This window comes from Aulonocara stuartgranti (genome assembly GCF_965226115.1).
Source record: "Aulonocara stuartgranti genome assembly, chromosome: 15".
Lineage (NCBI taxonomy): Eukaryota > Metazoa > Chordata > Actinopteri > Cichliformes > Cichlidae > Aulonocara > Aulonocara stuartgranti.
The window spans coordinates 7,808,383-7,833,889 of NC_138951.1; the positions used below are offsets into that span (position 1 = coordinate 7,808,383).

Here is a 25,507-nt window from a genome sequence, read left to right on the forward strand (position 1 = left end):
AGCATCAGTACAGAGTGTAATCCATCACAGGAAAATATTTGAATCAGTTTAGTGTACTTTCGTAGCACCCATCTGAAAAAATTCAAGCTAACAATGGAAACACCAATGCTTCCCTTTTCATTTGTGGGTGTATAAGGAAAGCGATCAAAACATACACACGCATGAATATCTGTGTGTTCTTTTTCAGTGCTTGTAATTATTTCCTGACATAAATCCAATTTCCCTGTGCGCAGAAAAAATGCACTCAGTCAGCAGTGTGCTTCACTGACATAATGTAGTGCTTTAAAATGAGCAAAATTTCAAAATGAAAATCTATAGCCGTGAACTAGATATATTAGGATGCCTTACTCTCTGGAGACTAATCGTACACTCATTGTAAAGCGTTTGCTCCACGTGACCCTTTGTGTAACTGGAAGGCGGTTTCATACATGGAGCAATATGAAAAAGCTGAATGTTTCTGTTTCTCAGTATGCTCAAATTTAAATGTAGTTGACCTTTTATGATCAAGAGCAGTCAGGTCTCTTCGCTTTTGCCTCTGCTTGATAGTGTGGGCTACTCATAACGTTGTTTAATCACAACGTTTTATAGCTGCGCTTCATGGCATGAATTGAGTTGTGTGAGTGGGTGTTAAGTCAGCTCAAGGCCTTATCCCCTGAGCTCCTTTAAGAGTCTGTCGAAACACTGCCTACCCCCACTTGTCTGCTTGATCTATTGAGCTACTTTAGTTGGCAGGCCGTCAGTGGCTGTTATAACCCAACTTATACCAGTTCGTATAAGAAGTGTATCAATGTCTCACTGTGCAATACCACCTCTCCTTACTTTTTTTTTTTTCTGTGTGTGCACGTTTCCTCCTCAGGTCTGTGAGAGATGACTTTGGCTCACTCATTGGGAAGTGCCAGGGTAAGACCTTGTCCCTGTGTATTATCAGTCACATTCTTGTTCCTGGTAAATGACGATTAAATCGCCATAACTTACTTCACTAAGCACTCCATTTGTTTTATAAATGTGGGGGTTAATGTTGTAGAGTACAGTGTGTGTGCCCTTGTACTCCTTTATGTGGTATGTCAGATGCTTTGAGTTTATTTAAGAGATATCTGGTTTGTGTGTGTGTTTTCATATACCATGTAATGAACTACTCTAGTTACACGTATATGAATAGAAAAGATTGCAATTTTACTGTGTTAATGCCTTAAAGTCTAGAACCCAAAAATCCAACCTTTCGTTGCTTTATTGTTGTTTAATTTTGTATTTATTGTTCTGTTAGTCTGAGCGCAGGTGACTAACTCAGAAATAGAAAACATTTTTAAGGTCTCTGGTGGATAAACTATGCACCATCAACACTCTCCTATCTCTTCTTTTCTTAATTTTTTTTATCTCTTGGTCATAATAAATGCCAGAAGGAAAGAATTGGTGAACATCTGCTTTGGTTCTTTTGTGGTTTATGAGCCCTTTTGGTGCTAGTTTTTAATAATGTAGGTTTATTTTGTGTTTTCAGCTTAATAATGGCATCCTTAATTTGCATCAACATCCCATTGGACCTCATGTTGAGAGTTGAACAGCTATGAAATACAAGTTTAATAAGTGAACGCATTTGCCTGAATCTGAGCAAAGCATAAAAAATCTTGAATCAACTCCAGACTTTTTATTTGCTTAATATTTCATAGCATAACAAGGGAACAGGCCTCACCTGGACATCAAACTGCTGGCTGTAATTCAGTTAATGCAATACTTTAGTAATCCTCCTTCAGTTAAAGCTGAAAGTCTGCACTTTGTTTGTGTTAAAATACACTCTAGTCTTGTAGAAAGGCAAAATTGCAAGAATTGTTATTGCACAAATACTCAGGATTCCGATTGTGTATTAGAAATGGTATACACATCACAAGCCTTGCAGCTGACTGACAACCTGTCCAGTCTGCCACCCCATGATAGCTGGGATACGCTCCAGCCTCCCAATGACCCTGAACATACTGTTGGTTTCACATTAAGTTACTGGACATATTAAATATCCTAGCTATACTGTTTTAGGATTAGGAATCCACCAAATAGCTACTGTGGCATCCACCTCTGATGTCAGTATGCCTCTGACAGCAGGCATTACACTAGTAGAATACAACCAGTGTAGCTAAATAATAAGCATTGTGTATTTACAGTGTTTTTATTTATTTAGAACTGTAGCATGTGTATACAAAACCTCATAAAATCAAATTGATGTTAAAAGCAATAACTGTAAACGCTGTAGGTATTAAAGCTGATTTACATCCCCTGAATAATTAGAAGAAATTATGTATTTGGATCAGCAGTCCTTAATTTGGAGACTTGTTTCTACAAATGATCCCACACAATCCTTCAGGGCATATTGTCAGATTTTCTAGATGCATAAATTAGAGTACTGTGATGACGTTGAACGGTGTCGATTCACTGGCGTCTGTGGATCACTGCAGAGTAAACCGCTGTTATGAATCTGCTGTGAATGAAAGCTGGGAAACAAAGGAATCGGAGCTGCTTCGTGTGGCATCTTTCCATCTGCAGCTATCAAAAGTCCACTCTGTGATTGAGGTTGACTCTTAAGCTGTAGTTCTAAATTCACTGTATGTAAATTGAACATTATGTTATGCACAATATTTGTTGTGCTTCTTAACGTCTGCTCTGAGCTTGGAGTGTGTGTGAGACTGTGTGAAAGACACGTGAACAGCATCCGGGATAATCACCTCGGTGTCTACATGATCGCTCATTAAACGCAGCCTTGTTGTGACAGATAAAAACAGTTATTCTTAATTAGACGATGAAATTGTGTGCTGTGTTAGTTTTATTGCCGTATCTGAACATAGGTAAGCCCCAACTTTCTGTGAGCTCAGACGTTTAAAACATATAATGCTGAAGTGTCTTCTAATGCAGTTGGACAGATTTAGATGTTTTATATTTATGGTTTGTTTATTTTTTGTTGTTTTTGTTTATTTAAGCCTACAGTGGTTATGTAACAAATCCAGATATAATCCACCCCCCAGCACTAATGGACCACTTGGTTCATAAATTACCTTACTCAACACCGTTTCCTACATAAGTGTAATAATTTTGATCTGATAAGCTACTGAATAATACTACATTTTAAGGCGCTATATCTAAGCATTTTACTCTGAAAGTTCAGCCATCCCTGGCCCAGACTCATGATCTACTTCTCCTATTTTGGACAGGGCACTATATAGTCTCCCTGTGAAGAGAGTGCACTTTAAGACTGTGAAATCGAACTTGGTTTATAAAATGCTTACATATATAAGACCTGTAGGTCCACTCAGCGAACACTTCAACAGGTCCACCTTGCTAGTACCCGCTTTTTGCCTTCAGAACTGCCTCAGCTCTTTGTTGCATTCAGCCTCAGTTTTCTGTCTGTAGCTGAAAGGAGTGGCTGCTGTAGCCCATCTGCTTGCAGTTCAATTTCATACATAAAAGATGGATTTAGTCTACATTTGCTGCAATGCTGGCATGTTTCCCCTGGGAACCCACTGCTGTTCCCACTGCTCATGCTGATCACAAACCTTTCAGTGCCTGTTGCAACTGCAGTAGAATTGCGCTCAAGCCAATCAAACACCCTCGTCTTAAACCAGGTTCTCTTTCTGACAGAAGCTGTCAGGAGGGGGTAAATCCAGGCAGGTCTGTTAGAATAACAGGCAATATAATGGGATGGTTACTATGGCTTCTAAAAGTGTCTGAACAATAAATTGACAATACTGGCGTCAATTCAAATATGAGAAGTGTCGCTGCCAGATTCCCTTTGCCGTCCTTTATGTTTCTGATATTTCTAGGCATTACAAACAAGAAGGCATTGGTCATGAGTGTATACACTCTTCTTTCACTTTGTTAGGTACAGCTTGCTGGTAATTGGTTGGACCCCCTTTTTCCTTCAGAACAACAAGGTGCATGAAAACATTCCTCAGAGACTTTGGTCCATATTGACATGATAGCAATCACACAGTTGCTGCAGATTGGTGGGCTGCACATACCTGTTGTGTTCATCCCAAAGGAGCTCTATTGGGATGAGCTCTGGTGACTGTGGAGGGCATTTGAGCTTTGTGACAACAGACATCAGAAGTAGTAGAGTGTGGTCATAAAGGGATGGTCAGGAATAATGCTTGGATATGCTGCAGCATTTAAATGACGGGGGACCAAAGTGTGCCAAGAATCACCACCACCAGCCTGAACAGTTGACATAAAGTGAGATAGATCCATGCTTTCACGTTGTTTACGTCAATTTCTGACCCTACCATTCCAATGTGGATGTATGCAGGAAAATTCAAGTAGATAAGCAATTTGTGAAATACTAAGACCAGCCAATCTGGCACCAACAACTAAGCCACATTCAGAGTCACTTAAATCGCCTTTCCTCCCCATTCTGATGTTTGGTTTAAACTTCAGCAGGTCTCTTTACCATGTTAACGTTCCTCAATGCATTAATTTGCAACTAGGGCTGTTCGATGTAACGATATATATCGGATGACGATATAAAAACGTCTATCGTTTCATTTTATGCTATCGTTTGTTTCGTGGTGTCGCAAAATAAACTGTTTACGGCAATATTTTTTCATCGTTTTGATGGTCACCGTAGTGGCTATATTCATTTCTTAAAGTTCTCTCTTTCTCTTATATTTAATATAACCACACTACTGACGGACAAGCGCCTGTTTTTATGTGTTTTGGTTAGCAACAACGACGGTAACAGCATCGCGTGTCCGCTTGTTTATGTTCCACATAAACCTTTCACAATAAAGCTCAAGTTCCTGTTGAGACTTTTCAAAATAAACTGAATCACGTGAAAGAGCAGATTATTTACGGATGAGAAGTAAAAAAAGAGCCGACAGGTGCTAAAAAATAAACCTTAGACTCAAACTTAAAACAAGCTTTTCCCCGCAGCACGCTGTGTAATAAATACTCACAAAGAAAACGGTGGCCGTTACAACTTATGTCTAAAAATGTGTCGTTTCATGCATCAGTTAAAACACTCGACTCCAGGTACACGACGCGCAGTCGAATTTACAGAATTTACAGAAAATGTTACATTTTTGTGATTTATATCGTTATCGAGACGATAGAATTCTTATATCGGGATATGAGATTTTGGTCATATCGCACAGCCCTAGTTGCTACCATGTGATTTATGGTTTATGAGATATTTACATTAACAAGCAGTTCAACAGGTATACCTAACAAAATGGCCAGTGATTTATTTATTTATTTGGACCTATAGCTGTGTTTAAAATGGCAAACAAATCACAACATGTTTTGAATTCCAGTTTTGTGCCCATATTTTTTTTTCATTAGTTTTTCATGTTTTATTTTTGTTTTTGTCATCTCTGCCGCACCTTCTCAGTCTGCATTGTGTCTATATTTGTTCTGTTCCGGCTAGTTGTCATTGTGGGCCGTTAATGGTTCAAAGTGTGGATAACAGTAGCCCCTGGGCCTGTGTAAACCTTAGCCTCCCTACTCTTTTTTTCAATTCATTTCATCGCTTTTTTCCCTCCATTTTTCTTTTACTTCATTTCATTTCACGGAGATTTGTCCTAATGGATTTCACTGTGATCCTGCCTTTAATGGCATTTGCGTTTAATGGATAAGTGTGTGTGTGTGTGTGTGGTGTGTGCTTTACCGCCTTTTCTTTTTCTTGTGCAGTCGTTTTTGTGTGTTCGTTTCAATGCGTCTACACCTGTGTATCACTCTGCCAGTCCAGTCCCCAACCCCCTCTTCAACTCGTCCTCATTGCCTGCTTCTGTTACAGCGGAGTTGTCTCTCACCTGCATGCATAATTCATAAGAGTTGAGTTCTGATAAATGCATCTGCAAGTAGGGCTGGGTATCGTCACTGATTTCTAGAATCGATTCAATTCCGATTCACAAGGTCCCGAATCGATTCGATCCACGATTCGATTTAATTCGATTCGATTCGATTTAAATCTGGGAAATTTTGACAGTCAGAGATATAATTCAGATCAGGACATTTACATATTTTTGTATCTATAAAAAGGAAGCTGACACTCTCAAGACTTTATCCAAGGTGTGAGCATCACAGCAGATGCCTTTGTGTCAAAGTAGCTGAAGATAAAACACAGAAAAACATGTAGGTGATTTTCCTGGCCTGGGATTTTATAAAAATATTCTGCAGTACATCAAAAACGAAAGAAAACCATTAATTAATCAACATTACCTCTGACGTTACAGCGGTTTTATTAGAGACATGGCTAAGCATTTTGCATTTTGAATAATTTTAAAAAGTTTCAATTTGTTCAGTATTGAACAGCAGAAATGAGGTTTTCTTTTCGGAAGAATGTAAAAGGGGAAAAAACAGCGGCCGACAGCGCTGTAAGCAACAGTAGACTTGTGTAACAAGCAAGCGAATAATGAAGAAAGCGAAACTGTTCGAGAGAGAGGGGGGGGGAGAGAGGGGAGGGAGAGAGGGAGAGAGAGAGAGCTGCGCATCGCAATGGAAGCAAAACAGTAAAAGAGTGAATTCATGACGATGTTTATGTGAAGCGTTTGGATCTTCTTTTGCTGCTGATTCGGTCAATATTGTTTGGAGAGAGATCAAACTAACAGCTTTAGAATCAGCGCATAAAGGGCGTGAACACAAAGCGCGGACCCGGATCAGCGAGCTGTCAGCTTTCAGCCCCGACTGTGAGAAAGGCGACATCTAACTGATTCTGATCTGCGGGTCGCGCTGTGTGTTTAAGTCTATGTGCAGAATCCCTGTACCTGCTCTCATTTACTGTTTGGTGGTTCTTGAAATTTTGTGAGATGTCACCAGAGATTCTGGCATTTCGGACAAAATAAATTTATATTAAAAAATCGATTCAGGATTTTAATGAATCGATTTTACGTTATCCAAGCCAGAATCGATTTTAATCGATGAATCGATTATAAAAACCCACCCCTATCTGCAAGGCCTTAGATGGAAGGCTTCTGTTGGGTCATTGGGTGCAATTCTCCTCAACTTCAGCATCTGCCATCACTAGAAAAATAGACAGTAGCATCCAATTTTCCAGCTCCCCAAAAAAGCCATCTATGTGGAAATGGAGCCCTCTCAACTGCAGAACCAACATACTGTATACAATTCATAATGGGAGACAAGATGGCAAGAGAGGCAGTGTGAGAGGGAAATAAAAAAAAAAAAAAAAGAAAGAAAGAAAGAAAAAAGATTGAAATATAGAGCCTAAAAGAAAACTAGAAAAGAGTAGCGGAGGCACTTGGTACTTATGGTTTTCATAACGGCTACATGTTCTTGTCTGCTCCTAAGCTGAGTGTCTCAAAGGTGTGTTAAATCGCGCACTTCCTTCCTAAGGTACGCTCTGATACTTAGGCCTTCAAATCTGGGGAGCTATTGTGTCTCTCAGTGTGTCGGATTCATTGTTTCCCCCCTCTCTTTTTCGCTCAGCGCCCCCCTTTCTCTCATTTTCTCTCTCTCTCTTTGTCTGTCTCGCCTCCCACTTCTTCCCTTTGTTCTTCATTTAAAATTCTAGTCATACAATATCCAACGCCTCCATTAGTTTGCAGTATTGCCCACCAGGGGTTGCAGCAGCACTCTGCAGCCAAGAAATTCAGTACAGGAAAACGCCAATAGCGCTGTTATGTGATATCAACAAAAACATAACTTCCTTTTTAGAAATTTATTGCTTAGACACAGCACCCGTGGTATCATATTATGTTTCACACTGTTCTCCAACTGCAAAAATCTGAGACTGCGCTAAAACTTGCATCTAGTTTAATGCCTGAATGATTATTCTGCTGAGTTTGTGCTCATGTTTGCACAAGTCTTCGCCCATTTACCCCCCAACCGCTCCATACTGTTTAATGTGGCGATCAGGTATTCAAAACCGGCTCAGGATCAGAGGCCTGTCAGACTGCCCAGGCTCTTCTATCAGAGGGAAGGATGACAGCGAAGCCTTGAGAAAATGCCAGCAGGCACGGATGTGCTTCATCACAGCGATATGGTTACACTCACAGCACAGCTGAGCCAGCAGATTGCTAAAGCGTAGTCTATACTTCAATAAAAGTTCAATTTATGGTCTCCGTTCTCCTCCCCACCTTTCTCTCTGGCTCTACCTTTATCCTCATCTCCCAATACGTGTGTGTGTGTGTGTGTGTGTGTGTTTGTGTGAAAGTCTGTGTGCATGTCTTTGATAGACAATTACTGAGGTTTTACGTTTGAGTAACCTTCCAAGATGATCTGGATCGGACCTTGCACACATTGTGTTGATGTGTCGCATTAGCCTTATCTGACTCCTCTCATCCATATTCATCATCAGCACATGTCGGATCACAAGGGATTATTCGCAGAGTTTTTCATCTGACTTAATTTGTAATCTTTGGTTCCTTGAACGTCTTGTCGTTCTTCCTTTCTGTTTTACGTTCTGTTTCATCACCTGCTACAGTGCCGAAGGACCCAAATCCCCAGTGGCGAAGGGTGGCGTGGAGCTATGACTGCACTCTGCTGGCCTACACTGACAGCACCGGCACCGTGCGCCTTTTCGACCTCATGGGCAGCGAACTCTTCGTCATTCCGCCGGTAACAGTTCTTCTAAGAAAAGAAAAAAAAAAAGTCAATGTTTCAAGCTGTGTGTGTGAGTCAAAGTGAAAACCAGCACCTTCCTGTTCTTAGTTTGATCCCCCTCTTAGCTCAGGATCCATCAGCACAACCGTGCAAGTATCATAGTCAGAGTTATTCCATGATTCCCATCTCCATAGTTTCTTCTATTTTCTCAGATGATTGCTTCGGCTACAGTATGTTATATCTTAACTGAATGCATTTGTGGTATGATATATGGAGGAAAGCATCAGTTTTGAGTTCTGGAAAATAGTTTCTTATTCTGCCAAATTGATAGAACGCTACGGGAGATTCGGTGCTACTTCTGGCTGCAGGAGGATTCAGGCCCGTAATCTTACCTCCAGAGATGGGCTGAGCTGTGCCGTTTCAGTGCAGCACACATTTTGCTGGGCACTTTGAGCTGTCTGTCACTTTTGAAGAAAATGTCTCCTTGTCAGACACACTCTGTGCTCTCTTTGCCCGTCACTTCTGCTTTCTAATTCACTCTCTGTTTCTTCTTCTCCATTGTGTCCCATTTCTCCGCCCCCCATCTTCATCACCTTCCCTCTTTAATTTTTCATGCTAGCTTCTCTCTGTCTCCCCCAGAACCTCCTGTATTTCTCTCCTCTGTCATCCTTGCATGTGTCTCTCTTAGTACCTCTCCCTGCACTTTCAAGTCCATGTGCTATTCCTCCCTCAGTTTAATGCCCTCTGTGTGCTGCATATTATCATTCTTCTGTTTCTGTCCATCGTTCCTTTCAATTTTTCTATCCGCCCTGTCAGAGATGGCGAGCGCAGACGCCCGTCTTCTCCCTAGCCACGCACTCATCTTTCAAAGCCTGTGATCCTCATTCCTTTAGTGCATCTCTGCTTTGTGCTTGCACACTTGCATCAGAACCCCCCCCCCCCCCCCCCCCCAATCCCCCTCTTCTGTACTTTGTACTGTTCCCCTTGTTTGTCACTGTTAAGTTCACACAGTGGCGACTTAATGCTATTTCTGGAAGGGATGATAAAACGTCAATTTGACAGAAAGTGTACGCGTGTATGAAAAAATGACAGTTTCTTCCCTTTTTCCCCCACGACACTCAGCTTTTGTCTGTCTTCTGCTTCTGTTGTTTTTCATTCCCTGTTTCATTACTTTCTTTTTTAATCTTTTGCCTGTTTTTTTTTCCTTTGGCAAATGCAGCTTGTGTGATGTAACTTTAGTTGTTTTTAAAAAAATAAAAATAAACAAGTAAAAAAAAAAAAATTTGTGAGGGCACAAAAATCAATACTAACGATTAAGCAAATTTTACATATTTTGATGTCTTTTGATACCATGTCAGTGATTCTTCTTTGTTTTCTTGCTTTTTAAATCCAGGTGGCGAGCTTCCCCGGGGATTTCAGTTGTGCAGTGGCAGGCCTGATCTTCCTGGAGTATACAGCTAGTGCTCAGTGGTCAGCCGAGCTCCTCGTGATCACATATGGTGGCAACCTCAAAAGCTATCTAGTCAGGTGAGACACAAAAATGCTGGATTGAAACTTCCTTTTTCCATTAGGCTGGGTCACACTTTGATTTTATGACTTGCACAACACCTTTGACCCATTAGAAGGCCTTTCATTACTTACTCTTCACATTACACTTCACCTGCTCTCACCACTTAAATTTCAATTACCACTTTTTATGTACTCCTCTCTTTGTCTGACTTTTTAATTCCTCTCACTGTCTGTGTTTCATTCCTATGTATCACTGAGGAGTAAGTCATGACAATAACTGTATTTTGTTACAAAAAAAGGAATATTACTGAATGTGTAATATGGAGTATGTAGTGGACTAAGGGCTTAAGTGGCAATTTCTTCCTCTACATTTTTGCTCCCAACCTCTCTGTGTGTTTGTGTCACTGTAATTTAGCATTAGGCCAGGTCACCGTTTCAGAGTGATGATGATGCTTATTAACCATATGTGCAATATGTCAGTTAGAGAGTCTGTTGTTGAACAGTCACAACACAATAAACCTGCATAAATGAGCCTTTTCTTCACTGCGCTGCCACAGCTTTACACTTTAGAACCACACAGTGTGCTGAATGATAATTGCAAATTGATGTGATCAAGATCATTCACAGCAAACAGATAATTGTCAGTTATCATTAACACCTCCCAATTAGAGATGTTGGTGCATTTCCAGTTTCAAGTGCCTGCTTATTGTTTATTGCTATCTAATTTCATTGCATTTTTTCAAGCTAACAACTCTCTTAGACGAGGAGACCTTTTCTGCTTTGTTACTATATGATCTAAATGCATGCATTCTAGCATTTATTCATTCTTATCACTTTTTTTGTTTAAAGCTTTTTGTGGTGTGTCTTAATACTATACTATACTTGAACATTTTAATACCATTTCCCTTTTCTTGCCACTCCTCATGCAAATGGGCATTTTGAATACTTGATTAATGACATTCTAATAGCTATGTGCTTTCCTAATAGCTGTGCACGCCTTCCTTTTAACATTATCACTGTTGCATTATTTCAGGGTCCGTCCCCCCCCCCCCCGATCTTGTTTGTTATTTTGCTGGCTCTCCAAGGCATAGGGTGAAAGTTTTAATGTGTGTTGAATCTTGATAAGACGGCTTTGAGCGTGCATAGCGGCGTTTGCTAATAAGACGAGGGGAAAGCTGATTTATTTTTCTATTAGAGGCGGATAAATGGTGTTGGATGCTTTTGAAACATCCAAACTGTTAGTCTGTGTGTGTGTGTGTGTGTGTGTGTGTGTGTGTGTGTGTGTGTGTGTGTGTGTGAGAGAGAGAGAGAGAGAGAGAGCTAGAGAAGGAGAGAAGGGAGGTAATTAAGATGTGGGAGACATTTGCACCAGATTTCCTCTGAAAGTGTTTTTAAGCTTATACTCACTCTTCCTCTTCATATGACTGCATTCCAATATTGTCGCTCAAACAGTTTAAATTAGAATTTCAGAATTATAGCTGAGGTTTGACAATAAGTCACCTCTCTCGCCCTCTTACACTGTGCCAGCATTTCTTTTCTGCGTGTGTGTGTGATTGGTTCAAGTATTACTGATGTTGTGGGGACCTTATTTGTTTTCATCATCACAATATAGGGATGTGTCTTCCTTATGGGGACAACATTAAAAACCAAGTCCCTTATTAAATAGTGAAATCATCAAATTTTCAGATGCAGACATGGGTTTATGTTAGGTTTAGGTTTATGCAAGTTGTGCTTTTTTGCATACATGTATATCTTCACATGCATGCTTTACTGTGGTACGAAGACGTGCATATGTAGAGGAAGCCAAAGTCTAGGAATTGTGCACATCCCTCGGCTATTTCCCTCGTTCTCCCTTTCTTTCCCTTCCTACCTTTCATAGTCTCTTTCTCTCCATACAATGTACACTGAGAGGAAACATTTCCCCAGCGAGATATCTAAACACAAATTACACATCATCCCCTCTAGCACCAATCTAATTTAGATTGCCCACTTAAATTTGATTATTTATTTTGCCATGTCTCATTTTAATTGCAGCTGGGAGAGAAATTGCTCTGTCATCTTCCTCAAAACAGCTTTGTCGCATCATTAACACTTTCCACATGAACACTGGTGTTTTGATTGTTTATGTGCCAGAGTTCAATTATAGGCAACTTGCTATTTTAATATCATCTCTGTCGCTCTGTGTCACCCTCTCTGTTTCAGCATGGGAACCAATCAGAACTTTCAGGAGAACCACAGCTTCAGTTTTTCCTCCCATTACTCCCACGGGATCACCTCAGCTATTTACCACCCTGGCCACCGGTATGTTAAATGCTGCCAACACCCCGTCAGCCCAGATATCCTGTTGAATAAAGTTGAAATAATAAGTATTTTGATAAAGAAAAAAGAAAAGCTTTGAGCTTTTAATTTATCATTGGCACCCTAATTATTGCCCATAGCCTCGACTTGACACCCTTAGACATTTTATTCTTCTTGTGGCCTCTGCCATTCAAGCCCACTTCCATTAGAGCCGCGTTTCATCAAGAGTGTTTTTCATAGCTTTATATTCAGACATCTACAGACATCCTCATAAATCCCTTGAATCAATTTTTATGTTGAAACCCACTGCCGACCATGCGATGCAGAATGATTTCAAAGCCTTTCATCATTTGATATCTTGGGCCGTCGTCAATATGCTCCTAAATATGTATTATATTGATCAGTGAGCTGGATGTGTTTACTGCATTAAACAAACCTTTATTTTGCTAAAGGTTGCTTTGCAGAAAGATATATGATAGAATGTATAAAATAGATTATCACTTGGGAAGTCCAATAAATAAAACATTCTTGTACAGAAACACACATTCATATATGTATATTCTGCACAGGCAGAATATGTTACTCTATGGCAGCGGTCCCCAACCCCCGGGCCTCGGAGCGGTACCGGTCCGTGAGTCGTTTGGTACCGGGCCGCGAGAGTTGAGGCTCAGGTGTGAAATGTATGGTTTTCAGGGTTTTTATCGGTTTTCAGCGTTATTTTGTTATCGTTTTTATCGTTAACTCTGTTTTCCTGGGTCTTTTCACGTGTGTTATGAATAATTCTTCTTTTATTTCGGTACCGGTACTAGTTTATTTTGTTGTATTTATCCGCGACACCTTAAAGGCCAGTCCGTGAAAATATTGTTGGGCATAAACTGGTCCGTGGCGCAAAAATGGTTGGAGACCGCTGCTCTATGGAATAGGTCCAAGGGGTTGCTCAGGGATAAATTAACCAATTACTTTAATGTAGTACCTGCAGGAATTTCCTGTGGCAGCCGAGCAAATGTGGCCTTTTACACGGCTAGAATTAAAAAAGTCTGGCTTATATCCGTGACCTTACTGTTCTCACAATGGCACCCATTCTGCACAAACCATTTAGTTTGGCAGCTTAATGGATTTTGGCAGCTACTGTCTAGTGTTTTGCCAATTGATAGATGCGATAAAACTTTAATAATTCCCATGCGGGAACTGGGTTAGCATCAGAGAGAATTTGATAGATAAGGAAGGGAAGAAGGAGAAAAAGGTGATAAACTGGGTAAAAGAGAAAATATTTCAAAAACTGAGTGTAATTATGAAAATGGTGCATAATTTATTTTGTAATGCATGCACACCTTTGAGTGAGTAGTATCAGAGAATGTGCATCAGAGGGACAAGAGTCTGGCTGAATCCTTTTTCATGAAACAAGAAATCAGAGTATAGAAGGAAATCATATTGGAGGTTTTGCACACTCTGTCCTGTCCTCAGCTGAACTATGGACACGCACACACATGCATATACTGATAAGCACTCACTGACGCATCACCCTCCCTACCCCGGATCCAACGCCACCTCCAACGCTTACCTCCCCTCTGATGTGGACATCGGGTCAGCTGGAGGCGCAGTCGAAAGATTGCAGCGGTCCCAGATCAGATGTACACACTGGAACACTTTCCCATGTTGCTTGTCTGTGTTTATTGTGCTATGGTGTGTTGATATCTGTGCATTCCTGTATTATCCTTTTGTGTTACACATTTCGACGTTTTTTTTCCTCGCTACCTAGCCTGACCTGTCTCCCCAATGTGATGTTTGTGTATTGTATGTACGGTCGGCAAGGTCTGTCATCTCGGTTGTGGGCAAAAGACCTGCAACTGACAAATAAAGGCTATCTCATCTCATCTCTCATCTGCCAGTTTGCAAACTCATCTGTGAGATCTCAGCTCCAGCAAAACAGTCTATTTCTGTGCACCAGGGGGCAGTGTTGAGCTGAACAGCAGTCCACCATTCACGCCTATCTCTGAGTTCCTGATCAGTATTGTATCGGGCTCTTCTCACTGCAAAGAGAGAGCCTCTATCACTGTGGTGCTGCTTGTCTTAACTACTGACCCACTGATTCCAGTCGGACTTTTATCCGATAAATAAAACTGATATCCCCCGGTTTGCTAAATGGTGCTTTTATACTGTGAATTTTCACTGATCCCTTGGCTTTGACCCAGGCTGAGGATAGCTTCACAGTGACAATTTTAACTTTAAATCCTTGATATGCAGTTTAATTTGAACTTTTGGGGCACAATCGCGAAGGTGGTATCCACAAATGTGTGTGTTCCTGTTTTTCAGATTGCTGCTTGTAGGCGGCTGTGAATCAGGCGATGACAGTGCATCCAAGGCCTCTTGCTGTGGCATCACAGCCTGGAGGGCTCTTTCTGGCTCACCACACTACAAGCAGGTCACCAGCTATGAGGACGATGTCAGCATGGCAAGAAGTCACACATGCACACACGTGTTTATGCAAAAAAATAGATATATTTATGCAGTATGTAACACATTACATATTCTGTTTGTGTTAGAATCAGAAAAGAGGTTTCTTCAGGATTCCCAGTTTTAGACTCTTTTCCAGACAAGGAGACGAAAAGGTAGGGCTGCCCTCCTCTGTGTGCCTGATGGAGAATTAAGCTCAAGTTGTGGAAGCTGGTGAATATTCTCTTTAACATGATGTGTGTGTCATCATTGGTCAGGACGGTGTGTTTCGCATGAGCCTGAGCCCTGACGGCACCCTGCTGGCTGTCATCCACTTCTCTGGTCGTCTGTCTCTCTGGGACATCCCGTCCCTTAAACAGAGGGCAACATGGAGTCAGGACCTGCAGGTATGCCTCTGACTTACTTGTGATTTAAAGCATCCATGATTTTGCTTAAGTAGAGTAAACCTGTGTGCACTTCCATTTGTGTGCCGTGGGAATATTTTGTACATTAGATGCTTGGCTTACTGTATTAATGTAATCTCTTTCTGGCCAAGGTGTGTGGTGGGAAAGATTGCGTGAATGTGTGTGTGCTTCCGTCAGGCAGAAAGTGACATGGCAAATGGAGAACTTATATTTTCAGAATGCTTTGCGGATTTATGCGGCGTGTAAGCATGTTCTGCTTCATTGCTGGCACAGCTTCTGTCTGTGTGTGTGTGTTAAAAGTGTAAACAGGGTTAGCCGATTAATTTCTTCTCCCATCGCTCTCTCTTCTTCTTTTCCTCCCTTCTTCATTCCTTCGTTCCTCCCCGCAGCCAGGATTTGAGGAGATCAACCCAGAGTGGAAGACATCGCTGGAGAGAAGGAAGAAAATAAAAGGTAGTTTGGCCCGAAGGGCGAAAGACAGCCTAGTTGGCTGCTGACATAGCAGTCCAGCCTGGATACAATTTAATGATCTTTGACGTGCCTTATTCACCGAATTATACAGTTATAGTGTGTGCCAAGGATAGCAAAGGCTGCCCATGGCTGTGTATGGCTGTGTATGGGTGCGTGTGTGTGTGTGTGTGTGTGTGTGTGTGTGTGTGTGTGTGTGTGTGTGTGTGTGTGTGTTCTGTTTGTGCAGCTTTGACAGTTTTGGGCCAGTAGTGATGACAGCTGTGACAGCTTCTGTAAGCAATAATCTGTGTGATACTTCATCTCAAGAATGACAAATGATGTCACATGTCCACATGTGTAAATATATCTTAGAGGAGGAAAGTAATTCAGAAACACTGTGATCCCAGAAAGTGGGGCCACTGATGACAAAAGCTGTACAACGCACGCGCAGACAAACTTTTATTATAAGTAGGGGAACCATCTTTTCTGTTCCATTTAGGTCAGCTTCCTCTGGTAGACAGTCACATCTTTAACACTACCCTTATGTCTCGCTGTCGCAGATAAGGAGCAGTTCTATCCGCTGGTAGATGTGAGCTGGTGGAGTGACAACGTGCTGATTTTGGCCCGCTGCTCTGGCTCTGTCACCGTCTCCTCTGTCAGGACATTGCGCAACCTTCTGGGGAAATCCTGTGAATGGTTTGAGCCCTCACCTCGAGTCACTGCTGCACATGATGGGGGCTTCCTCAGCTTGGAGGTAAAAAAAAGAAAGAAGAAAAACATGTAAAGATAGAGGTGTTCACGTGGTTAAGCAAACAGAGTTTGTACAATGGTGCAGGCCTCATGAAAGCATCCTTTTGCAGTTGTTAGATGATAGATTTTGGACTTCAGGGCTTTAAAAGGCACATGGGAGAATAGAGGACAGTTCTTCATCTCTTTTATCAGTTTTCTACACTGCTTATTGAGTTCAGTGTGGCACAGGCCTGAAGCCTATCTGAACAGGCAGTGGTCTGGAACAATGAAAGAGACTATATGGGCCACATGTTTGTCATGAGGACATCACTTATTTCATTAAAATTAAAGAAAAGTGTAAAATGGGCGTGACTGCACATTTTTAATAAAAGGTACACCTGCTAACACAAGTGTGTGCTCAGGTCCTCTGACAGCTGAGGTGATTGTGTGTGATTCATTTTTTTTTTTCTGCTAAAAAACTACATCCTTATATCCCTGCAGGTATTTCCAGTTTTCTAGTGTCATTGTGTGTGACAATGTGTAATTGTGTATCTGTAGTGGTAAAGGGATGAAAAATGATTTCCTGCATCTTCATCCTCAGACAAAGACCATGATATCACATCACCCTGCTCTTTGCTTAAAGTAGTGTGCTTTTTTTGAAAAAAAATTTGAAATCTGATTGCGTAGAGCACAATAAAAAGCGAGCAATTTCTTTAGCTGCTAACTCTGAGGAAAGGTTTCATCACCCTGTCTCAGTGCAGAGTGTGTGGGGACGGGGGATGGGCATCTCTTGTTGTATCTTACAGCAGCGTGTGCATTGATAATGCCCTGAACATGGGGTTGTGCGTATGTCTCCACAGATGTGGAGTATTTTCCCTGTTTCTATTTTATGATGATTGCTGCGCACAGCTGTTATACAGGTGCTAAACGTGTCACATTTTTATGAGTGAAAATCCAGAGGGGCATTGCTCCAAAATCTGAGTATTTGCCACAGTGCGCAGTTTTAAAATGGGCTCCCAACTGAGGCAATCACAGACCTACAGATCAGGTTAAGACAAGTGAGAGAAATCACTTTGGACAGCTAGGATTTAGATTTTTCTATTGAGCAGCTTGACCTTGCTGCTGTTTTGTGTTCAGACAGCCTGCTGAGCTAGCATGAGGGCGTTAAATTAAGTGTCCTTACCAACTTAAACACAGCTAGATGTAAACTGTGCTGGGTGCTTCATTTATCATCCGCCATTGAATGCTGGCACCGACGTGTCCATATGCAGCATCAGAAAGTCACTCTGGGCAAAAGACTGTAAATCTGAGGCTCAGTCAGTTGGAAATGCGTCGTCTTCTGTTTCACAGCCCTCATCTTATGATCTTGGCCAATGAAACAGATGTATTTTATGTGAAAAGACAACTGTGGCTTTATGATCACTTTTAAGCCATGTATTGGCAGTGTCATTCAAAGTCTTGCGCTTCCACCCTCATTTCAATTTGTCTTGTGTTTGTTTATCAGTGTGAGGTGAAGCTGGCCCAGAAGCGTGGGCGCCTGGAGAGCAGCCTCAGTGGGGGAGCCAGCGAAGATGAGGAGGGAGATGATGGTGGAGAATCTGATTCAGACGAAGAGTCCTCAGCCAAAGCCCGCTACTTTGGCTACATCAAGCAGGGCCTGTATTACGTGACAGAGATGGAACGGTTCGCTCCACCACGGAAACGCCCTCGCACAGTTATTAAGAACTACCGTCTGGTCAGCCTGAGGTCAACCACTCCGGAAGAACTGTACCAGAGGAAGGTAGGAGGCTAACACGGCTTGTAAATAAATGCAGTCTGATGAGAAAACGAACTCTTTTCTCCCACCCACAAAATACGTTTGTGGGTGTCACTCTAAAGGCAATAATTTTATTGAACAGGTAAAAGCTCACATTGTGCCCCACAGTGAGGATACCCTGCTATTTAGTCAGCAGGGTGAGAGCTAAATTTAATAAGTGGGTAGCAGATATAAGTTACGTGGGGTTTGTCTCTTGAATTTCAAAGACTTCCTCTGAAGCCTGAATCTCTCTGAATGTTTCACTTTGAATTGTGAAAGTGGTGGATCATGAGACCTTTGTATGGCTGCAGAATAAATCCAGCCCCTCTAGTAAATGGCTATCACTGAAAAGCTTGTGATGAAGCCTGTTGAAAAAGATGAATTTCCATTCAATTTTCTGGAGCCATTTATTGTATGTTCATCACTAAACAGTGAATCCTGGCTTTGATGATCCCCCGACTGATCTGTTGCCGATCCCCTGCATGAATCCTCCTGCAGATTAGGGATCTTTGATTCAGTTTACCATGCATCTCTATGCGTGATTACAACTTCAGATTTTCCTTTTCACTACTGCACATCATGCGTATAAAAAATATGGTCAATTTCCAGCTCGCCTATGCATGCTTATGTCTCAGCTCTGGTAGTTGCCACCTACGCCTCTCTAAACTGTTGCTTTCCAGTGTGCCTTGGTTTTGACAGGTCTGTGGATTGCATTCTCTTACTGTGCACCTCAGACAAGGAATATTTAGAGAAATATCTAAACTTAGACAAACTTATGTGCAGGGATGGATTTCATGACATTTATTGTGTATTTTACTTTATGTTTCACTTGCATTTGTTGCATGTTGTGGGTCTGTATGGCTGCCAGCTCTATTTTGGTAAAGACATTTTGGGACTTCCTCGAAAATAAAAAAAAAAAGTTAATAATTTAACCATAAGAATTGTTATGATATTTGTGATAATATGGTGATTAACTCAACTAACTAAATCCACAAAATCCCAAATCTGTGGCCATCTACATTTACAACTTGCATTCAGAATCCAGTCAAAGCCTCGTTGATTTCAAATAGAAATTCAGAAATTCCTCCACAAATAGTGACGTACTTGCTGCAGAACAGTGATTTACTTGCAAAATGACATAGGTGCTTGGCAACCATGCTTTTATATAGGAAAATAACCAGTAGACAACCAGCTGAGTTGAGTCCACTATTGCAAAGAGGCACATCACACATGAGTTGCAGTCATCGGTGCAGACTGACCCAGGTGGCTGCTGCCACTCATTTAGGGCTGCTGAAAGTTTTAGTTGTCGAACTGTCCAGATGTCTCTGTTGAAAACTCTCTAGCATGATCTGCCTTTGGTGCATCAGCTGTGTGCTCGGCCAGCAATTAGGATGGTGGTAACTCAGTTCATATCGACAGTAAATGCAAATAACTTTGGTATTGTCAAGGGAACCATCTTTAAAGCTGAACTTGCTATTTTTTGTTTTTTTTGAAACATTCAGGGAATAGGTGCTGTTTGTAGACACACAAGGCAAAGTTTGACATTTCCTGTTGCAGCTGTGTTAAACAGAGAGTTCTCAGAGTGAGGTCGCACAGTTTTGGTGAAAGTACAGAGTCAGATTTCTCTTACTGTTTACTTATTCATTGCAGCACACGCAACAAAATGCTTACGTGTTTAGGTTGTGAAGAGCTGTCGTCAGTGCTCATGCTGAGGTGCCTTCATGTGTTGGATTTGAAGCCTCAGCAATCTAAACAACAATTCCAGTGCTGATGTGCAGTTCTCTGCCTTGTGTGGTTTTATAAATTCATACTGGGAAAGAAATTAATATTACCTACTTAACATGTCAAATATACTCCATTTCTAATTACACAGTCCTTTATGTAAGGCCTTTATCATATTAACACTGATACTGAGTCATATGTGCCTCAGTGCTGTGCCAGTTAATCTTTTTTTTTTCCAATGTTGGATATCACATTTAGCATGAAGCTCTTCATTTCTTTTTGCTACTTAATTTAGCAGCATCTGAAGAACGTCATCTGAATCCATTTGGCCATTGACTGAATTGTAACGGGCTGATCTGCAAAATTGGTTTCTGACTAAATAAATCCTGTGCCAGCTCAGTGAAGTGCTATTGTTTTGTTGGATCGGCTCCAAAGTGCCGTTGAAGAGAAATGAAAACCAAGCAAGATGTTCAGCCTGCTTTAACGCTATTTTTCAGACAGGGGATTCTCTGACATGCTAATTGCTGCATTAGAAATATGGCTGTTGGTGCTAGTTGCTACAAATTGCAGCAAAGACAACAACATGCTTTATCATAAAGCCCAGTGAGAGTGGTATCGGCTCTCAACCGGCGCAAGTTTGAGCACGGTTCATCAGTCATTTTTATGACCCATCATCCACTGCCTTCTTCATCATTGTCATCATCATTAGATGCCATTAGTCATCACCATCAATCCTAACAGTGGAGAGTTACAAAGTAATACATCATTATTATCTCTTTGTAACACTTGGTACTAGCAGCACCATCCCAGCTGCTGCTTCTGCTCTCCTGTTTGATTTTTTTTACATTTTTTTATTTGTTTGGTTTTAATTTGTACAACATATAGCTCTATAAGTAATCATCATACACAATCATACACATATAATAAATATATGTGTATAATAAATATGTGAATATTTATTATATGTGTATGATTGAGTTTAATGTGTGCATGGATATGGTATTTATTTATTTTTTTACATGCGTTTTAATTGTCTTATATATGCTTAGTTTAATTTGATATTTCAATAGCTTCGCACACACAGACACACACACGCAGACGCTTTCACTCAGTCGCAGAAACCAGAATGACCCGATCTCTCCCCAGAGATTCACCTCAGCCAAGGTCTGTGCTGCAATTGACTGTGAATAGACTCGAACAAGTGATTCCAGGTTATTTCCTCAAGTCAGCCTGTTCATGTGTTTAAGAGTTTGATGATCCATTTGTTGGCGTAACCCTGATTGTATGAGTAGAATACTGGCAGAGCTGCTAACAGTTTTATTAGCTGAATCCAGAGAGAGAAGGAAACATTTTTGATGTCCTCCTACGTGAGGTTTAACTGTGTGGGGTTCTTATTGCCCTCCAGGAACCACAGTCTGGATAATGTGTTGCTTTGTACTCCTACACAGAAAAAGAGATGGATACTCAGTGTGTCTGTCAGCCAGTGTTCTGCCACATATGCACTTAAGCACAAATTGAGTGGGCTTGCAAAAAAATATCCTTTTGATACTGGGCTGAAAGATTTTGTGAGACATTGATATGATAAAAAAAATCTTTTATTATTATAATGTGCTGACATTTATTCCTGGCCAATAAAATATTATTAATAATGACAACATCAACAATAAATAGAACGGGACAGTAGCATGTGTCCATTTTCATAAAAACTCATAAGACCGTTACAGTTAAAATACGTGATTGTGCTGTTAAAATTTATTAATGTGGAAGCAGAAATGTTCCACAGAATCAGTTTGTCTGACTTGTTCACTGCTTTAGATTAATATCATCATAATCTGAATATGATTTTTAGCTAGCCTCTGCATGGTAAGTAATATGCTTTAGCATGCTAAATAAAACTAAATAAGGGTAGAGCTTCACTTTAAAATACTTACTAGCATGTGTTGTAAAATAGAAGCTAATGTCTGATGAATTTATTGGCAAGGTCATATTATCAGCTGTGTGACAATCTATTGGCAGTGACATTGTAAAGGAAGACGCATAACATTTTTAAAAAGGGAGAGTAAAAAGGAAGAGAAACACCCTTCAACCATGCTACGAGAGTTGACATTGCAAGGTCTGTCCACCAGAGGGCAGAATACCAGAGGCTGTTATGAACATGTGATCTGAGCAGCCTGGTAGTGTGTGTGAGTGTAAAACTGAAAATAAGTAACGACACATAGCAAATGTTAGCGTCTGCTTATGTTTTTGGAGTCTGAAAGGAAAAAAATCTGAATATCAAGGAGTATTTAGATCACCAAATACTGCATTAGTTTTAAAAATCCTGTCTCAGGCAGGCTCTACTTTAAAGCATCCGCTGTGCCGATGGTCAGTTGTGATTGTGGTGTAGCTATTTTGGCTTTTTTTTTTTTTTTTTTTTTTTTTTGAAAGATGGTGCTGATGCTTTGTGTCATTTTAAACGGCTTCTGATTTCTCCTTTATGTTTTCTAACTCGGGCTATTTGATTTTTTTTTTCTTCAGATATCCCCAGACATGAAATTCCCTTCAGACATTCTCCTTCTCCCTCTTTAGCAAACCCAATTCAGTCTGTGTCACATTGCGCATTGCTACACTGATTGAAATCTGCATGTTCCAGCTGTTCCTATTCGGTCTTTGGGTATTCTGTGTGCATACAAAAAGGCTGCGGTGTAGGCATAGATTTATTCAATACCTTGACATCCTTGTCCTTCAGTGTAATGGAAAATATGTCTGTGGACAATGCTCCCTCTATCTTTTTTCCCTTTCTTTTTTTTTGCAGTGGTATTTTGTAGAAACATATACTTTAATGTTTTCTATTTAATTACATTGATTTAGGAACCCACAGCATGAATCATTTCGATACCCCTGGGATCAGGATTGAATATAGCAGAAAATGAAACTAATTGATCTTTGTTTTTGGGTGCTTTTATTCAAATTTTACATTAGAAACACATAGTTCCTCTTTGTCAGAGGTGCTGCTTGGCCAATTCCAGGACTAGCTTCTCATTATTTCCTTTTATTTCACAAACACTCATCATCATCCCTACTAAATCATTGTTGAAATGCTCGTCTTTCCTGATGATATGGATTTGTTTTAGTGCTGTCTGTTCCACTGTCTGGAAGAAACATTCATAATTAAAGAGCTCATATTGTGTTTTTGTTTATCTCGTAGATTGACAATGAGGAGTATGGTGAAGCCCTGTCTCTTGCCCAGGCATACAGTTTGGACTCTGACCTCGTCTACCAGAGACAGTGGCGGAAGAGTACCGTCAGCATAGCCTCGATACAAGATTATCTGGTAAGACATCAGTCAAAGGAGACACATACGTGTGAGGAAATGAGGAGGAGAGACGAAGGATTGTATCAGAATTTCTGGTGTTAATCACAGTATATTTTGTTGGTTGGCAAGGGGGGGAAAATTCAGTGCATTTATGTGAATGCGTGGGAGAGGCACACACTTAAATGGTAAATGGCCTGTATTTATATAGCGCTTTACTAGTCCCTAAGGACCCCAAAGCGCTTTACACATCCAGTCATCCACCCATTCACACACACATTCACACACTGGTGATGGCAAGCTACATTGTAGCCACAGCCACCCTGGGGCGCACTGACAGAGCCGAGGCTGCCGGACACTGGTGCCACCAGGCCCTCTGACCACCAACAGTAGGCAATGGGTGAAGTGTCTTGCCCAAGGACACAACGACCGAGACTGTCCAAGCCGGGGCTCGAACCGGCAACCTTCCGATTACAAGGCGAACTCCCAACTCTTGAGCCACGATCGCCCCACAGCCACGATCGCCCCACAGTGCAGCACAAGTCCCCATACTCTATTTCACGCATCATTTTTGCCAATTTATAGCAAATTTTTTCACCCTCTCATCCTATTTCTGTATCGTATTTTATCCCATCATTTCTTCTGAACTCACTCCATCTTCTTCTGTTTCCTGCATCCCACCTAGAGCAAGATCCGCAAGCGCTCATGGGTGCTGCATGAGTGTGTGGAGCGCGTCCCAGAGAATGTTGATGCAGCTAAAGAGCTGCTGCAGTATGGCCTGAAGGGAACCGACCTTGAAGCCCTGATAGCCATAGGAAAAGGGGAAGATGGGGGCAGGTATAAAAACCTCTTCTCTTCACTCACCATAGACTTACTCTGCTTGTCTCATTTTGTTTATCCGCGCTTCTTTTTTCTGTCATTTCTTTGCCGTCTCCCAGGTTCATCATGCCAGGCGACGTCGACCTCGATGACCTCCCTTATGAAGACATCCTTTCAGATGAGCAGGAGCTGGAGATGAAGAAGGAGAGGGAGAACAAGAAGAGACGAGAGCTGCTGGCCAAAGTTGACTTCAGCAGGTACACAGCCAGTCAGACTGCCGCTTGTTTAATCAAACAGCAGATGGACACATAATTGTCAGGGCAGACCAGAAATGCTGGCAGTTTTCCGAATAAACAGAATGCAAGAGAGGGTTCATTTAAACCTCCAGCTAAACTGGTAGTTTAGAGTCGAGCTGGCAAGCACGTCTCTTGTTTTAGTATCTTAGTTACTAAAGCTAATTACAATCTTTTTATTTTATAGTGTGATACTGTTTTTTGACTAAACCATTGGGAGTTTTTGAGATTATTTTTCTACTGATCTTTGAAGACAATGAGCTAAAACACCAGCTTTGTTCTTAGAAGCATTTGCTGGGTGGGTGGACTCATTTCTCTAGAGAGGAACCTGATGCTGACCTGTGTGAGTCACCTTGTTGGCAGGTTGTTACTTACTGTTTCTAAAGATTAAATTAAGTCATTGTTATTACCTGTATCAGCTAAAATATTAACTGTACTCCAAATGCTTGTGGGGAAAAATTGAGAAATTGTGATTTCAGTATTTAAGGTGTAGACCAGGAAACTGGGAGGAGGATGAATGGGTTAGAGTGCTGCCAAATTTATCACTGATTGTTTGACTGGGTTTCACACCAGAGAGGGGATCATAAAGGCAGGGATGTTAATGAGTTTGAGGAAAAGAGAGAGTGAGAGAGCGAGACGGAGAAAAAGCACTGGTGGAGATTAGTGGGTAATCTGCTGGAGGTAATTTATGCTTTTGTTTTCAAGTGCCCAGGGATAGACTAATGAAAAAGCCTTTAGTGATCACTAATCACCTCTCATAACACACATGCAAACAAATTCACTCATCCAGGTATCAAGAAACACTCTTAAGCTGAATTACACACAACTACTGAAGTGACCAGCCACAAAAAGGATGCGCTGGGTGCATGAGTTAAAGCGCTTGATGCACATTTAAATTCATATCCGTTCTATGTTTTTGCAAACAGGCTTTGTGCAGGCGCACATTTCAATCTTCTGTAGCTGGATCGGGCTTTTTCTTTTGTTCGTACAGTAAGCAGTGAGCCTCCTGACGGCTTTTAAATGAGGAAGAGCACAAACGTCGTAATGTTAATCCTTTGTAATAGCTGCCCTTCACGTTGCTGTTCATTTTTTTTCCCTCCCTTTGGCCATTTGGTCATCTATATCTTACTGTGTAATAAAACTGTTGTGATTTATTGGAGAACTGCACTCCACTGCAGCTAAAGAAAAGATGGAGGATAAGAAAGAGGAC

General features: G+C 41.1%; 1 protein-coding gene across 4 annotated transcripts in view; it reads left to right on the top strand.

Annotated features, from left to right (window-relative positions):
- The window catches only part of nbas (NBAS subunit of NRZ tethering complex), a gene marked incomplete at its 5' end in the record, with an annotated part of 182,930 nt that overhangs the window by 5,167 nt on the left and 152,256 nt on the right, over positions 1-25,507 (top strand). For all 4 annotated transcript variants that reach the window (XR_014271223.1, XR_014271224.1, XM_082505113.1 and 1 more), the window contains 13 exons: positions 857-900; positions 8,414-8,547; positions 9,926-10,059; positions 12,244-12,342; positions 14,653-14,791; positions 14,883-14,948; positions 15,051-15,179; positions 15,587-15,650; positions 16,208-16,401; positions 17,881-18,156; positions 23,081-23,206; positions 23,871-24,022; positions 24,124-24,261. Coding sequence is in view for 2 of the 4 variants with exons in the window: in XM_082505113.1 (XP_082361239.1) it covers positions 857-900; positions 8,414-8,547; positions 9,926-10,059; positions 12,244-12,342; positions 14,653-14,791; positions 14,883-14,948; positions 15,051-15,179; positions 15,587-15,650; positions 16,208-16,401; positions 17,881-18,156; positions 23,081-23,206; positions 23,871-24,022; positions 24,124-24,261 (1,695 nt within the window). The remainder of the gene's footprint in view (positions 1-856; positions 901-8,413; positions 8,548-9,925; positions 10,060-12,243; positions 12,343-14,652; positions 14,792-14,882; positions 14,949-15,050; positions 15,180-15,586; positions 15,651-16,207; positions 16,402-17,880; positions 18,157-23,080; positions 23,207-23,870; positions 24,023-24,123; positions 24,262-25,507) is intronic.